Source organism: Mytilus edulis, chromosome 3, assembly GCF_963676685.1.
Source record: "Mytilus edulis chromosome 3, xbMytEdul2.2, whole genome shotgun sequence".
Lineage (NCBI taxonomy): Eukaryota > Metazoa > Mollusca > Bivalvia > Mytilida > Mytilidae > Mytilus > Mytilus edulis.
In genome coordinates, this window is record NC_092346.1 from 57,278,385 (window position 1) to 57,293,537 (window position 15,153).

Sequence of the window (15,153 nt, forward strand, 5' to 3'; positions counted from 1 at the left end):
TTGTCAGATTTTTTGTAACGTTAACCAAATGTGTCAGTTTGGGTTGCCCACTTCATAAGGTCAATATAACGGACTTGTTAAAAAAAAACTGTCATGCAAGTGGGATGTTTAGCTAGTTAATAAAAAAAGTAAAATCACAAAAATACTGAATTTCGAGGATAAATCAAATCGGAAAGTCCCTTATCACATGGCAAAATCAAATGATAAAACACATCAAAAGAATGGACAACTACTGTCATATTCCTGACATGGTACAAGTTTTTCTGATGTAGAAAATTATGGATTGAACCTGGTTTTATAGCGCTTAACCTCTAACTTTAGCATCGAATTCAATTAAATTGACAATGATGCGTGAACAAAATGTCACAAATAGGGGTACAAAAAACAGCACGAATCCCATCAAAACTTGAGTGATTTCAGGTGCTCCGGAAGGGTAAGCAGATCTGCTTCACATAAAGCACAAGTCGTGTTGATGATGTTATTACAAAGCCACTATATAGTCAAATTCGGTAGGTCACATTCGTGAAAAGGGAACGGGATTGTAGTTACGATAAAGAGAACATATCCGATACCATTTGTATAACGGATATTCCATAACGGTCAACCAACTCGTGATTGCGTCCGTAAAATTTATGAAGGGATGATTTCAACTTCACCATTTGGATCTCTTGGTTAAAAAAGGAAAAGGTCACAATAGGGAAGCTGAAACCATCTCTTTAGTCGTAAAGTTTTGTTTTCAACCGGCCCTCATAGTCAATTTATAAATATAAGTCAAAATCAAATGGCAAAATCAAAAGCTCAAACACATCAAACGAATGAGTAACAACTGTCATATTCCTGACTTGGTACAGGCATTTTCATATGTAGAAAATGGTACATATTATTAGCAGCTTTATCGGCCGGGACAAAAACAAATGCCTTGGCTAGTTCTTTTAGTTTATGTTTGATACGAGAAATAGGTTTATTGTGGTTATTGTTAATAGTAAAATGTTCTTTAAAATGTTGAATACGTATATCAACTATCTTCATTACTGAATTAAAAAAAGAGTCCAAAGATTTTTTGTCAGCTTTTTCCCGTTTTATCCATTTCATACAGTAAGTATGGAGTGAGTCGTAGATGATATTACGACACTCATTCCAATTAATAATAGACGGGGGACGATATTTAGGTCCTTTACTGACTATAATTAAACACAAATTTCCGGGTAGATTTCACGCATCGTTGTAAATATAATGGAATTTGATGCGACTGTCATACAAGTGAGATGTTAAGCGCTATAAAACCAGGTTCAATTATTATTGTTTGACGTAAATTTTACATTGAGGTTCTGAAAAAGGAAATCACCAATTCACCAACATTCCAACTGACTCCAATTTCAGAAAACGAAATCTGTAACAAACATAAACTTTTAGCCACCGCTTTACAAGCAGAGCCAAATACAATGAAAGTCCCAACTATGTATTGGCTTCCGAAGCTACACAAAACCCCTTACAATTATAGATTTATTTCGTCTTCAAGCCATTGTTCAACTACTAAATTGTCTATTCTTCTTACCAATTAAAAACCTGATAATAAATTGTTCAAATAAGGCCTTCGAAAATAGTGGAATAAATTACTTTTGGAGTGTCAAGAACTCGTTGGAAGTACTTGATAAATTGCATGCTTATATTGGTGATTTTGAATCTGTTCAAAGTTTTGATTTTTCTACCCTGTATACCACATTGCCTCACATTCTCATTAAGAAAAAATTCACACACCTAATTAAATGGGCATTCAGAAAATCAGAATGTGAATATATATGTTCAAACTCTTTTAGGTCATTTTTTAGTAGCAATAAACAAAAAAACTATGTTAATTGGACATGCTTTGATACTATATATGCCCTTGAATTTTTACTAGATAACATTTTTGTTCGCTTTGGGGATTCCGTATATCGTCAGATTATCGGAATTCCAATGGGGACTAACTGTGCACCACTTATTGCGGACCTGTTTTTGTATTGTTATGAGTTACAATTTATGACAAAAATAAGCAAAGACCCATCGAAACAACATCTGATAAACAAATTTAATAATACTTTTAGATATTTGGATGATATTTTGGCTCTCAATAATGACGACTTAAGAATGTATATTAATGAAATTTATCCTGTTGAACTTACTTTAAATAAAGCTAATACTAACAATGACCACTGCCCTTTTCTCGATCTTGATATCTATATCACTAATGGAAAGCTGAATACTCAAATTTATGATAAAAGGGATGATTTTTCATTTCCTATCGTTAATTATCCGTTTTTAGATGGTGACGTTCCCTTGTCACCATCTTACGGTGTTTATATATCTCAACTTGTACGATTCGCTCGTGTATGTAACAATGTTTTAGATTTTAACGAGAGAAATTTATGTATTACTGAAAAATTATTACACCAGGGTTTTCGATATCACAAACTAGTCAAAACATTTACTAAATTGTATCATCGGTATAAAGACATCATTCGTAAATATAGCTCAACTTGCAGACTTCTAATACGTTCAGGTATTTCACATCCAATTTTTTATGGAAATATACTTTATAAAGCACAAAGGTGTCAGTATTCACCTCAGAAACTTACAAAACCTTTGAATAGACTTATTAAGAAGGGATATAATTACAATACTGTTGTCAAGTCATTAAAGATTGCATATTTTGGCGTTAATATTGAGTCACTGATAAGGTCTTTGCATCGGAACTAAACACATTTATTCCAAAAACAGTTGTTGGCATGACACGGGTTATGTTCTTCTCATATATGTTATGATGGTATGATACTAAATCCCTAATGGGAAGGATTGTGCCTGATGTTCATATGATGAAATCATAATCTTTCAGTCAGTTTAATTGAAGTCTGGAGCTGGCATGTCAGTTAACTGCTAGTAGTCTGTTGTTATTTATGTATTATTGTCATTTTGTTTATTTTCTTTAGTTACATCTTCTGACATCAGACTCGGACTTCTCTTGACCTGAATTTTAATGTGCGTATTGTTATGCGTTTACTTTTCTACATTGGTTAGAGGTATAGGGGGAGGGTTGAGATCTCACAAACATGTTTAACCCCGCCGCATTTTTGCGCCTATCCCAAGTCAGGAGCCTCTGGCCTTTGTTAGTCTTGTATTATTTTAATTTTAGTTTCTTGTGTACCATTTGGAAATTAGTATGGCGTTCATTATCACTGGACTAGTATATATTTGTTTAGGGGCCAGCTGAAGGACGCCTCCGGGTGCGGGAATTTCTCGCTACATTGAAGACCTGTTGGTGACCCTCTGCTGTTGTTTTTTATTTGGTCGGGTTGTTGTCTCTTTGACACATTCCCTATTTCCATTCTCAATTTTATGATAGGTAAAATAGTTAAAATGTTTGAAACTAGTTTGTTGTCTTTATCGATTCAGGAATTTGACAGTTGTGTTCAATTCGATCCGTCGGTATATATAATTGAGCTATGATATTGTCAAGTTTTAAAGACTTGTCCGTTTAGAATTTCCCCAAGAGTTAATACCCATTAAATGTTACAACTCTGATAAGTTGATTTTCTTAATTTTTTAAAGTATGATCATGCAAGTTTACAGTTGAATAGATACCAAATAGTAATTAACTCAGTGCCATGTTTTCTACTTGCAGAATCATCGACTAGTGGTGTAATTTATCAGCGGAAAAGAAAAAAACAACCAGTAAACAATGGTGTTACAATAAGTATAAACTTTCTAAGACATAGGTGGAACTTCAAAAACAGTATACCAACGTTAGTTTAAATATACGTTATTTACAGACAAACATAGCTGTTTACATCTTTGTCTTTGTTGGATAGTTGTTTCATAAGCAATTAATACAAACCTTATTTGTATATAGCATATAAAAATTAAAAAAATTGGAAACCACCCATGCAAGATACTAAGATTATAATTTGGCACGCGATATGCGCGTTTTTTTTAACATAAGATTCCTCAGTGGCGCAAATATCAAATCAGTTAGAATGCAAATTCAAATGATTATTCAAATAGCTCGAAAAACAAAAAAAAATCTTAGTCTATATAATTGTGTGTCAGAGGGAGGACAAACTTAAGTGTTTTTCAATTATTATTAGCATCTTATAAACAGTAAATTAAACAGAAATAAACGATCAATGATATTTCATCCTCAACATAAAAGAGGTGTCAATTGGGTTTATTATACCCCTTACAGCGGAATATATCAAGTGGTTGAAAAAACTCATCAAGACGCACGCTTTTTTTTCTTAAAATGAGACTCGTCCATGGTGCTCAAATCGTTAACAAAACAGTTAACATGCCAAATCACATACAAAGACAAAAAGCATTAAACAACAAGAATTCGAAAAGTATCTAAATTAGAAGAGAAGAGCCTTATTGTTTCGAATGATTCAACATTTTATGCAAATAATACGAGCAGGCTATGAACATAATGAAACCGGAAAAAAACGTTTGATGAACATATTTTGGTATGTGAAATATATGAAAGAGTTTAACTATCTTCAGTAAGATGAACATTTAGATTGTGGCGTTGGTACAATAGTTTTAATTGTTTATCCTCGTCGTCTTGCTGAACTTGCTTTTGCATTTACATTTAACTGAATTGGTTCCGGTGTCACTATGATGTTGATTCTCCAAAAATAAAAATAAATACCACATAATCTTCATACATAACCATTGATATCTGGCAAAATAATATTGTTTTAAAAGTTAGTGTTCCGATTGTCGCTTATTGTGTACCCTTACTTCTTACAGACAACCAGAAAAACATCCTTCCAGGTTTATAGTTTCATATACAGTTATATTGATGATGTCCAGTCAATTATAAATGGATATCTTTGATCAATATCATTTTCAGTTAGTTTTTGCTAAATACAAAACTCCGGTAAAAGAAAACACAGAGAAAGACAAAAACGACACAATGCATAGTTTACGTGTATAAGATCAATTAACTGGTTTATCGGTTGTTAAATTACATGTTGCTGAAACAAGGGAACAAGTTACTGTTCTTATCTATACAACTGTCAATTGTATCACTTAATGAAACTACATGAAGATTTACTCCAGATTTTAAAAAAATGTACCAATGAATTTTTTATTCACCAGAATTTATTCATACTAGAATTGACAAAAAACATAAAATGATTTTCGTTAACGTTTTTGCTTTGCCATTCAATTATATGACGCTATAGCTCGAACCAAAGTTGGTGACAAGGAGCGACATTACTTTTATATTTTAGATTTCTCTTGTTATTGATGGTAATGTTCCAATCCATTCAATATGCACATGTTCAAAGAGACGTTTATGATTCAAATGAAGGTAATATTTTCATTAATCATATTAAAAAAATATATACTACAGGGACACAGTATACATTGTTAGACAAATTTAAAACGTATTTCGAAATAGTAATCCACTACTTTGTTTTGTTATATATAATGTACAGCACACAAATTTAAACATTACCAGCAGTTCACCCCCTTTGATCACAAGCCGAAGGAGAACTGTCTGATTTCATGCACTACTTGACGGTTTTAGTTTGTAACCCAAATTTGTTTTCTCTCGATTTATGACTTTCAAACAGCGGTATACTACTGTTGCCTTTATTCGTGCATATGAGGGCCTTGAAAATCTGATTTAACAGTTAACTACACTTCGTTTACAAACTCCGTCGCCAAATTCCGGGTTGAACAAAACGTGAAATGATTCGAATGATGACAAGACAACATAAAAGAGATCACCAAAGCACGATATCCAAACATCCATATTAAACTTAAGTGCAATGGGTCATAAATAACTGACAGCTAGTTGAATTTACCATTATCCAGAATTTGGTCAGTAACTATGACCAACCATGCAAAAATGTACAAGCAACTCAAACAATGACTGAAGCAACCCCAAAAAGACATTAGTATGAGGAAATGTGATTCATGAAGCTGACAGTGCATACTTTTTGCTACACTAAGACGGAATTTGTTGCATGTAAGTAAATGTGATGTTTATACTACATATTGTGTGTTCTGCAGTGTTGTAAATCTTCTTATTGTAGATGTAATTAGTTGTATATGTATAATGTGAGTTTAAAAAATCAAAACGGAAATTCCCTAATCAAATGGCAAGATCGCAAGCTCAAACACATAAAAACAAATGGATCACAACTGTCATATTCCTGACTTGATACAGACATTTTGTTATGTAGAAAATGGTGGATTAAACCTGGTTTTATAGCTAGCTAAACATCTCACTAGTATGCCACTTTCATAAAATTCGACTATATTAACAACGATGTTTGAACAAAACAAACAGACATTATAAGTAAAAATGACAAAAATAGGGGTTTAGCATTCAACATTGTGTTATAATCTTAATCACTATAAAAAAAAAATCTGTCAACAATGGAAATGAAAACGTCATATAGACAAAGCACATTAACAAACACAAAAGACAAAAATACAAAAAATTACCAATGCACAATAACACATTGAAGTTACTAAGCTACGTCGAATGGATATTCCAAAAATAGACTAAACAGTAAAACTAACAATTTTCAATGACATATAAAAAAAACAATAAAACACGCTTTATGTAAAAATAAAATTAAAACGAAACGCGCGTCTGGCGTATTAAATTACAAGTCTGGTACCTTCGGTAACTAATTATGAAAATGATAAACAACGTCAGTACCTAGAATCTATGCTTCAAGACAATCGTGTACTATTTGTGAAGTTGATACGGAATATGTATCAACAAGGTCGTAGTATCTCCTGATGAACTTGCATTGGAACCTAAGGTTTTTTTTATGTGCAAGGGTAAATGAGATAATTTGTGAATTGGTTTAATTTCAAAAGTTTTGCATGGCCAAGCGCTATGATTTGTTTTATCAGAGATACAGATGAATATAAAAATATGAAGATATGGTTGATTGCACATTTAACAACCATGCATAATGGACCAAATGACGTAGATGTCAGAAACTAGAGGCTACAGTACAACCTTCAACAATAATATATTTCGCACAGTAAGCTAGAAATGGCACAAACTTTGGTATAGATATCAAAAGAGAAAACCAACTGTCTGATTTTTTTCAACACAGTAAACGAAAACTAGATTACAGACAGCCATTGAATAACAGACTTCTGACTTTGGACAGACACATTGATAATGCGCTCGGGGTAAAACATATTTGTGAGCGCCAAATCCTATTCGAACCTGAGACAGTGGTGCAAATGCACTCCGTAGGATCAAACTGAAAAAATCAGTTGAAAAAAAGCTTGTCTCATCAGATCAACACAAATTTCACTAAAACACTCATTAAAAAGACTTAAGACCCGAAGTACCGATCTATGAGCAGAGTCTATGAGTGCTGGAAGATACACAAATCTAGTTAAAAGCCGATTACAACCAATAAATATATCATGTTTCCCAGGTTAAATCTTCCATCAGTGCACATTCAGTTGATTTAGTTGAAAGACGTCATAAATAGTTTCAGAAAAAAAACCATTGCCTTGTGCAATGCAAAATATAAGAAGTGACAGCTAGTTCAAATTATAAATATATTTAAAAGAAAATACACATTTTATGTTACAAAATTAGATTTTAAAAAATACACATTTTTTTTTATGTCAATATGACTACACGAGCCGTTGAAATTCTGGATGCATCTGGTTGAAACTTAGTAACCACCCTAAAACAATAAAAAGTATGTCACATTATTGAGCTAAAGATCGGAAAGATAAAGTGTACAATTTGCTTATTGTCGTAAAGTTTTGTAAATATTAACACAATTATATATTTAAGTAAACTCCAAAGTGAATTCTTAAACGCTTGACTGTAGTACCCAACGGAATAACTGTCATATTCTAGACTTGGTACAGGTATATAAACGGTGTAAGCTACCTTTCTTTTCATTATTGTTTCGTTTTCTGTTGTTATATACTTATTCAGCGTTCATGTTGCAAGTTAAACAAAATATTAAACATTTTAGTAATATGTAAACGCTTTCTAAGATAGAATGGCCAGCGTAAAGGAAAAATTGATGACAAATGATAATTTATACTTACTTTGGGTCCGAATGACTAAAAGGAAATAAAAACAATTATTAATTTTTAATCATCTTTTGACTGATTTCAAACTAGTCAAAGTACATATTTTTTTTAGATATTTTGAAATGATTTCACTTAAGGGCATACGATACAGTTTTGATCCAGTATTTAAATTTCGATGTAAATTTGCATGTAGGCTATTTTTTACCTGATTAAATCAAATATGTAATAACAAAAATATACCTTCATGTGCTACTTTTTGAGTAAATTTATGTTCAAATTTTAAATATTTCCTAAAAATACGGATTTATGGACGTTTTTTTCCTATCGATAGAAATACATAACTTTTTTGTTTTAAAAGATAAACACGAGCTTTTTGTGTTAAATTATTTGTAATGTATGTGCTATATAAATATTGCATAAATTTGTACATTTTATTTTTACAAATAACTCAAATTTATCAAATGTTCATGAATGTAGAAAAAAAAAACTTATTTGCCGTACATTAATCGAATTAACAAAAAATTGCACTATTTACATTTTTATGAAAATTGGTAAACATAATCTTCTTATATAATCAAAGCAAATGTCATATTAAGAAAGAAGGTTCCATGAACTCGTTTTCAAGTTAAATCAGTTTGAATGATAAAAATCAGGCGAAAACGGCATCTTTTCCCGTTAAGTCACCATTTGACGACGCGAAAATAACAATTTACGAGCAACGTCATTACCTCCCCTGTTACTGTATTGTATGCCCTTAATATGAAACCAATTCATTCACTGTGTTGAAAGAAATACACTAGATGTATCATAACGCTAGATTTCTGATTTATATATCCCCTATTTCTTCACAATGACAATTAAAAGTCTCCAAACTAAAAGACAAATTGAAAGAGTTGATATTACTTTGCTTCATAAAAAAGAATGGCCAACGTAGATACAAGTATCTTGTCTTAGGGAGGGATAAATCCTACTTTGTAAAGAATCACTCTGATTCAAACAAAAAATTCTCTGAAACTGATATTATCAAGATGCTTGATTTCTTGATTGACAACATATTTGTTACGTTCGGAGGACGTGTTTTTCAACAGACTGTCGGCATTCCAATGGGAACAAACTGTGCCCCTCTACTCGCCGACTTGTTTCTTTATTATTATGAGGCTGACTTCATGCAGGAACTTCTTAGGAAGAAAGATAAGAAGTTAGCAATATCCTTTAACTCTACTTTCCGCTATATAGATGATGTTCTTTCACTAAACAATTCAAAATTTGGTGACTATGTGGAACGCATCTATCCAATCGAACTAGAGATAAAGGATACTACAGATACAGTTAAGTCGGCTTCATATCTTGACTTACATCTAGAAATTGACAATGAGGGTCGGTTGAAAACAAAACTTTACGACAAAAGAGATGATTTCAGCTTTCCAATTGTGAACTTTCCATTTCTAAGTAGCAACATTCCAGCAGCACCTGCATACGGGGTATATATCTCCCAATTGATACGATATTCCCGTGCTTGCATTTCCTATCATGATTTTCTTGATAGAGGTTTGCTGCTCACAAGGAAGCTATTAAACCAAGAGTTCCAAATGGTGAAGTTGAAATCATCCCTTCGTAAATTTTACGGACGCCATCACGAGTTGGTTGACCGTTATGGAATAACCGTTTCACAAATGATATCGGATATGTTCCTTACGTCGTAACTACAATCCCCTTCCCTTTCATGAATATGACCTACCGAATTAGACTATTTACCGGATTTGTAATCATTTAAGCAACACGACGGGTGCCACATGTGGAGCAGGATCTGCTTACCCTTCCGGAGCACCTGAGATCACCCCTAGTTTTTGGTGGGGTTCGTGTTGTTTATTCTTTAGTTTTCTATGTTGTGTCGTGTGTACTATTGTTTGTCTGTTTGTCTTTTTTATTTTTAGCCATGGCGTTGTCAGTTTGTTTTAGATTTATGAGTTTGACTGTCCCTTTGGTATCTTTCGTCCCTCTTTTAGCACACTAGATGATCAAAGTCTCTTTTCGAGACCGTATGAAGAGAAATCATAAAATAATGTTTGTGGTGTCTGAAAAACTTACTCGACTTCCGTATGATTTTCTGCCTCTGTTGCCACTATATCTATTACCGTTGCCTCCATTTTCATTATAACCATTTTGGTACTCATTCTGATAATCGAGACCTCCACCACCATTGTATCCGTTACCGCCATTAAATCCATTACCACCGTTGTATCCATTACCACCGTTGTATCCATTTCCGCCATTATATCCACCTACACCATTGTATCCGTTACCGCCATTGTATCCGTTACCGCCATTGTATCCATTACCGCCACGATATCCATTACCGCCACGATATCCATTTCCACCACTGTATCCATTTCTGCCATTGTTTCCATTACGACCATTATATCCATTGTACCCATTTCGTCTAGATCCTCCAGCATGTACCAATACAAGTGCGCAAATGCACATAAACAAAAAACCAATCAATTGCATTTTCGACACTGAAAATAATGATCCTTATCCATTATTATTAACTTTTGATTTATCATAACAAATAATATATATCAAATTAAAAGTGAGAGACAAAATTGTCTAAAATAATTTTAAAAATTAAGGGTGTCAAGGATTAAGTTGTTATTACGGATTTAATTCGAAATAACAAATACAGGGAACTTAACCGCCTTTGAAACAAGTACGTGGCCACGCAAAGTAAATTTGTGTTAATGATTTCTTATAGAGGTCAGAATTACACAAACTAACATTCATGAAATATAAGGTCATTCAGCGATTCACAATGCTCTTGAAGACATAAGTGATAAAATATCTCATTTTACAAAATAAAAAAGGCATCCTGCAAAGTTCCTTTATCTTACTTTTAATTGTATTGATGGTGTTCTGTCATTCTATCATATACATTCAATGTGTCTTGACATCTCATTTATCCAAGTGAATTTGAGATAAAAAAATACTATAATGTTCGAAAAAAGAAGGGTTTCGTATGTTTATCTTTTCCTTGATATTGAAACAGATGGACACTTCAAAGTAGAATATGTGACCACGTGATGTTTCAATTTGTCAATTGTTAAGTTAACATTTCTCAGCACTAACATAATATCTGCTCCGTCGTACGTCGTAAACGTATCTCAGTTGATTATCCACGCTCGTACATGTTCAAACGATGCGTTTTTCATTAAATGTGAAGTGCTCTTCACACAAAAACTGCACCGACAGAGTCATGAGGATGACCGAGTGAATTCGACACAACAGAAGTTTTACGTTCCCCATCAAGAATAAGCTGACTGATACGATGCGACACATGCTCGCAATCTTAGATCTAGAGATACTAGTAAAAAGTAATATAACAAAGTACCGAACTGCAAGGATAATTAAAAAAGGAAATTCCTTTATCAAATGGTAAATCTTAAACGCTCAAACACATGGAAGGAAATGAATTGTCGTCAATTCTCTTCTTAGGCGATTTCGAAAATAAATGGGCAAAGTATCAACTATATGTAACACTCTGAAAATGAGTGTACTGAATAAGTTATCTATGGTCATGATGTTTTCATTTTTGTTTTATCAATATACAGCATAGATTATAATTTTATCTAAAGATCATTGTAAGAGCTCCTAATTCAGTTCTCTCGACAAATAAAATAAATAAGACAATACATGCATGCACATTTCAAATACAAAATAAAAAAAATGACGATTGTATCTAAAATCTCTTTTTATCATCGTGTATTAACAAGAGATTGGTATTCTATTCGATACGATAGTTTCTAACACTGAAGGTGTGTTCAAAAATTATTTTTGTTCTATTCATTTTTGGTAATACTTTGATGAAACTGTAGACTCCTCCTTTTTTTCTAGATTAAAAGTATCATTATGAAAAACCATCCTGTAATTTTTTCTTATCTTAAGGGCATACGATACAGTTTTGATCCCATGTTTACATTTTGATAAAAATTTCCATATTGACTATTTTTTACCTGATTAAATCAAATGTGTAATAAAAAATATACCTTCATGTGCTACTTTTTGAGTATAATGAGGTCGAAATTTTCTATATTTGCTCAAAAATCGGAATTGTGGCCGTATTTTCCTTTTCGAAAGAAAGACATAACTTTTTGTTTTAAAAAATAATCACAAATTGTTTTTTGTTAAATGAATTGTAATTTCTGTATTTTATAAGTATCCTAAAAATTTATGCATTTTTTATTTAGAAATAACTCATAGAATGAAATTCAAAACAGTGTAGCTGTGGCCATTGATTGACACATTAAAATCATCCATTGACTGGGACAATTTACGTGAACGTTTGTCTGTAACGACCACTGTTCACGACGTACCTACGATAGACATTTAAACTGTGGGGTCACCAAAGGTTTCTTAACGCCTTTAATTATAAAATAATTCGAAAAATTAATCAGGAATAACCTTTGTGTTTTGATTTATATAATTGATATAAATCAAAATATCGTGTTATTTCTGATTAATTTTTCGAATTACTTTATTTAGGTGTTGAGAACCTTTGGTGACCCCATAGTTTAAGTGTCTTTAAAAAGTACATAGTGAGCATTGGTCGTTACATACAAACGTTCACCTAAATTGTCCCAGTCAATGGATGATTTCAATGTGTCAATCAATGGCCACAGCTACACTGTTTTGAATTTCATTCTATTTATCAAATGTTCATGAATGAAGAAAAAAACATCATTTTTTGCTGTATATTTATCAAATTTGAAAAAAATGCATTATTTACGTTTTCATTAAAATTGGCCCACATGATCTTCTTGCGTAATCAATCCAAATGGCATTTTAAAAAAGAGGGGTCCATGAACTCGTTTCAAGTAAAATAAGTTTAAATGATAAAAATAAGTCAAAAACTGAATCTTTTCCCGATAAGTCATACGGCGCAAATTACAATTTACGTAAGCAACGTCATTACCTCCCCTGTAACTGTATCGTATGCCCTTAATAATTATCTATAGTAAAGAATGATACAATAAATATCTTACCTTCAACTTGGTTACAGGATAACAATGAATAAGTCACGATGCTTGATTCCTGTAAACACGTCCCTTTATATACCATAGTTTGAACTAATTATAATACTATATACAGTCAACACCAGAAAAACATATCAATCTTTAAATTAATTATTTTATGTTTTTAAAGTTTAATCAGTTTGATGTGATAAAAAGTTATCAATCTTAATTTATTATCAAATTAAAAAGTAAATAAGCAAAAGCCCCCAAAAGTATTAGTTTTAGAATTTGGATCAAAACAAAATTGGAATTAATTATTTTTCTTACAGTGCGGCTGACCCGAATAACATCATTATCTGCTGATTTCCGCCAGGTACATCAAATAGTATCCAACCAATGGAGTGTTCTTACCGAAATGCGTTTTACTTTTTTTTTGTGATTGACACATTCCAACTTTAATATATAATTATTTTTCAATGTAAGGGTGCATTTGTGAGTGTTTTGTATGGAGTTTACGTGATTTGTGGTTACCATCTAATAATTTATTTATCACTGTTTACATAATTTTGCTACTTTTACATATTTATATTTATACCATGCGAATACATGATATTAAAATATGAAAAGGGGAACGAAAGATACCAGAGGGACAGTCAAACTCATAGATTGAAAATAAACAGACAAACAGACAAATAATAGTACAGAAGACACAACATAGAAAACAAAACACTAAGCAACACGAACCCCACCAAAAAACTGGGGGTGATATCAGGTGCTCCGGAAGGGTAAGCAGATATGAAAGAAAGACAGAAGACACTACAAGAATATTCGAACTCACAAGACGATGAGAACTGACAATATTATGGCAAAAAAATAAATACGACCAAACGACAAACAACATTATACAAAACAAAAAATAATAAGACTGAGCAACAATAACTTAACCAAAAAAAAACAGGAGTTATCTCAGTGTCAGGTATACACCCCTTTCCAAAAAAAAATAATATAATAATACATCAACTTGAAACTTGGTACACATATTCCCTATGATATGATCTTTCTAATTGTAATTCCTAATTAAAGTTTTGACCCCAATTTTCACGGTCCACTGAACATGGAAAATGTTAGTGCGAGAGTGGGGCATCAGTGTACTATGGACACATTCTTGTTTAAATTATATTTGAAGATACAAATGTTTTATGGTGCTGTTGGTTTTGTGTTCGAGTTATTGAATTACTAATTTTACATTATGTCCATGTAGACTATGTAATCATTGTGTTAAAAAAAAAAGCCTATTTGAATTTGTGTGTTGATCCCTAACAGAATGTCCTTTCCAATTTATAAAGTGTTGATCCCTAACAGCATGTCCTTTCCAATTTATAAAGTGTTGATCCCTAACAGCATGTCCTTTCCAATTTATAAAGTGTTGATCCCTAACAGCATGTCCTTTCCAATTTATAAAGTGTTGATCCCTAACAGCATGTCCTTTCCAATTTATAAAGTGTTGATCCCTAACAGCATGTCCTTTCCAATTTATAAAGTGTTGATCCCTAACAGCATGTCCTTTCCAATTTATAAAGTGTTGATCCCTAACAGCATGTCCTTTCCAATTTATAAAGTGTTGATCCCTAACAGCATGTCCTTTCCAATTTATAAAGTGTTGATCCCTAACAGCATGTCCTTTCCAATTTATAAAGTGTTGATCCCTAACAGCATGTCCTTTCCAATTTATAAAGTGTTGATCCCTAACAGCATGTCCTTTCCAATTTATAAAGTGTTGATCCCTAACAGCATGTCCTTTCCAATTTATAAAGTGTTGATCCCTAACAGCATGTCCTTCATTTGTCCTTTCCAATTTATAAAGTGTTGTTTTTATTTATTACAGCACTGGGTCGATATCTCTGCTGGTGGACTATTAGTCCCCAACTGTATTATCATCTTAGTAGTCAATACTGCGAAACCAAACATTTCTTTAACTAGATATAGGAAGATGTGGTGTGAGTGCCAATGAGACAACTCTCCATCAAAATGACAATTTATAAAAGTAAACCATTATAGGTTAATGTACGGCCTTTAA

At 32.4% G+C, this 15,153-nt stretch overlaps 1 protein-coding gene across 1 annotated transcript; it reads right to left on the reverse strand.

The window, feature by feature from the left end:
• Positions 1 to 7,564: 7,564 nt before the first annotated feature.
• Positions 7,565 to 13,189, reverse strand: LOC139514389 (N66 matrix protein-like). Its single transcript, XM_071303555.1, has 4 exons — positions 13,107 to 13,189; positions 10,159 to 10,586; positions 8,086 to 8,100; positions 7,565 to 7,709 (listed from the first exon to the last, which is right to left on the reverse strand). The coding sequence occupies exons 1-4, from the start codon at positions 13,180 to 13,182 to the stop codon at positions 7,698 to 7,700; spliced, it is 531 nt and encodes a 176-aa protein (XP_071159656.1). The 5' UTR covers positions 13,183 to 13,189; the 3' UTR covers positions 7,565 to 7,697.
• Positions 13,190 to 15,153: the final 1,964 nt, after the last annotated feature.